General features: G+C 48.7%; 1 protein-coding gene across 1 annotated transcript in view; it reads left to right on the plus strand.

Moving 5' to 3' along the window:
• The first annotated feature begins 426 nt into the window (after window positions 1–426).
• Window positions 427–833, plus strand: part of LOC119576298 (zinc finger protein SNAI2-like) — a 1,457-nt gene continuing 1,050 nt past the window's right edge. The window contains exon 1 of the mRNA XM_037923911.1: window positions 427–833. This exon is cut by the window's right edge and continues 1,050 nt beyond it. Within this exon, the coding sequence (XP_037779839.1) occupies window positions 561–833 (273 nt within the window). The 5' untranslated portion in view covers window positions 427–560.

The following is an 833-nucleotide window of genomic DNA, read 5'->3' on the forward strand; positions in this document are numbered from 1 at the left end:
AATAATAGGATATATTTTCTAAGGATTTTGGCCACGTGGGCATACCACGGTCGTGCCCATGTGACACCTGTCAACCGCCATCACAGGCGCGCGACAGCTGTTTCTAGCTATCAGCCATTGGCCGCCGAGAACCGCGGGAAGAAATATCATTGGCCGCCGGGAAAGGGGCGGGGGTTGGGAAGGTGGGGAGGTTGTGAGACATCGCTAAGCATTATCAATATTCAGTAATGACAAACAGGTTTTGTATGAAAAAGATACTTTTTACCTTATATTCCGTTTATTTTTGCAAGATACATACCTAATAAATATAATTATACCTAAATACAAGAATCATTACCTTATTTTATATGGGAGATTGTAAAGCTCGCCGGCAACCGAACACGAGGCACGAGCCCCAAAGGCCCGCCTCCTCCACCTGATTGGTAGATGGCACGCTCCAACTGCACCTGCTTCTCGCTAGCGTATATAAGGCGCCGCACGCGCCGAATAGGCAGAACAGTTAGACCCTCAGACAAGAGAACATCTAACTCTGTGTTAGTCAGTGTGTTGTGAGAGAAACCATGCCGAGCTCATTCATGGTCAAGCGCAACTATGCGCACTGCCCACTCAAGAAACGTCCTTTGGCACTATACAATGAACCAGCCACATCGCAACCCGAACAGGAACAACCCGAGGATCTTAGTGTAAAACGCCCTCGTCTAGAATCACCTCCAGCAGCTGCTTCAGCGCCTTCTTCACTTCCAGAGGTGTACTCTCCTGCCATGACAACTCCAATGTCCTTCGTGCCATCTCTACCAAGTGTACCATCTATGCCAAGTACCGCAGTGCCGACA

This window comes from Penaeus monodon, chromosome 8, assembly GCF_015228065.2.
Source record: "Penaeus monodon isolate SGIC_2016 chromosome 8, NSTDA_Pmon_1, whole genome shotgun sequence".
Lineage (NCBI taxonomy): Eukaryota > Metazoa > Arthropoda > Malacostraca > Decapoda > Penaeidae > Penaeus > Penaeus monodon.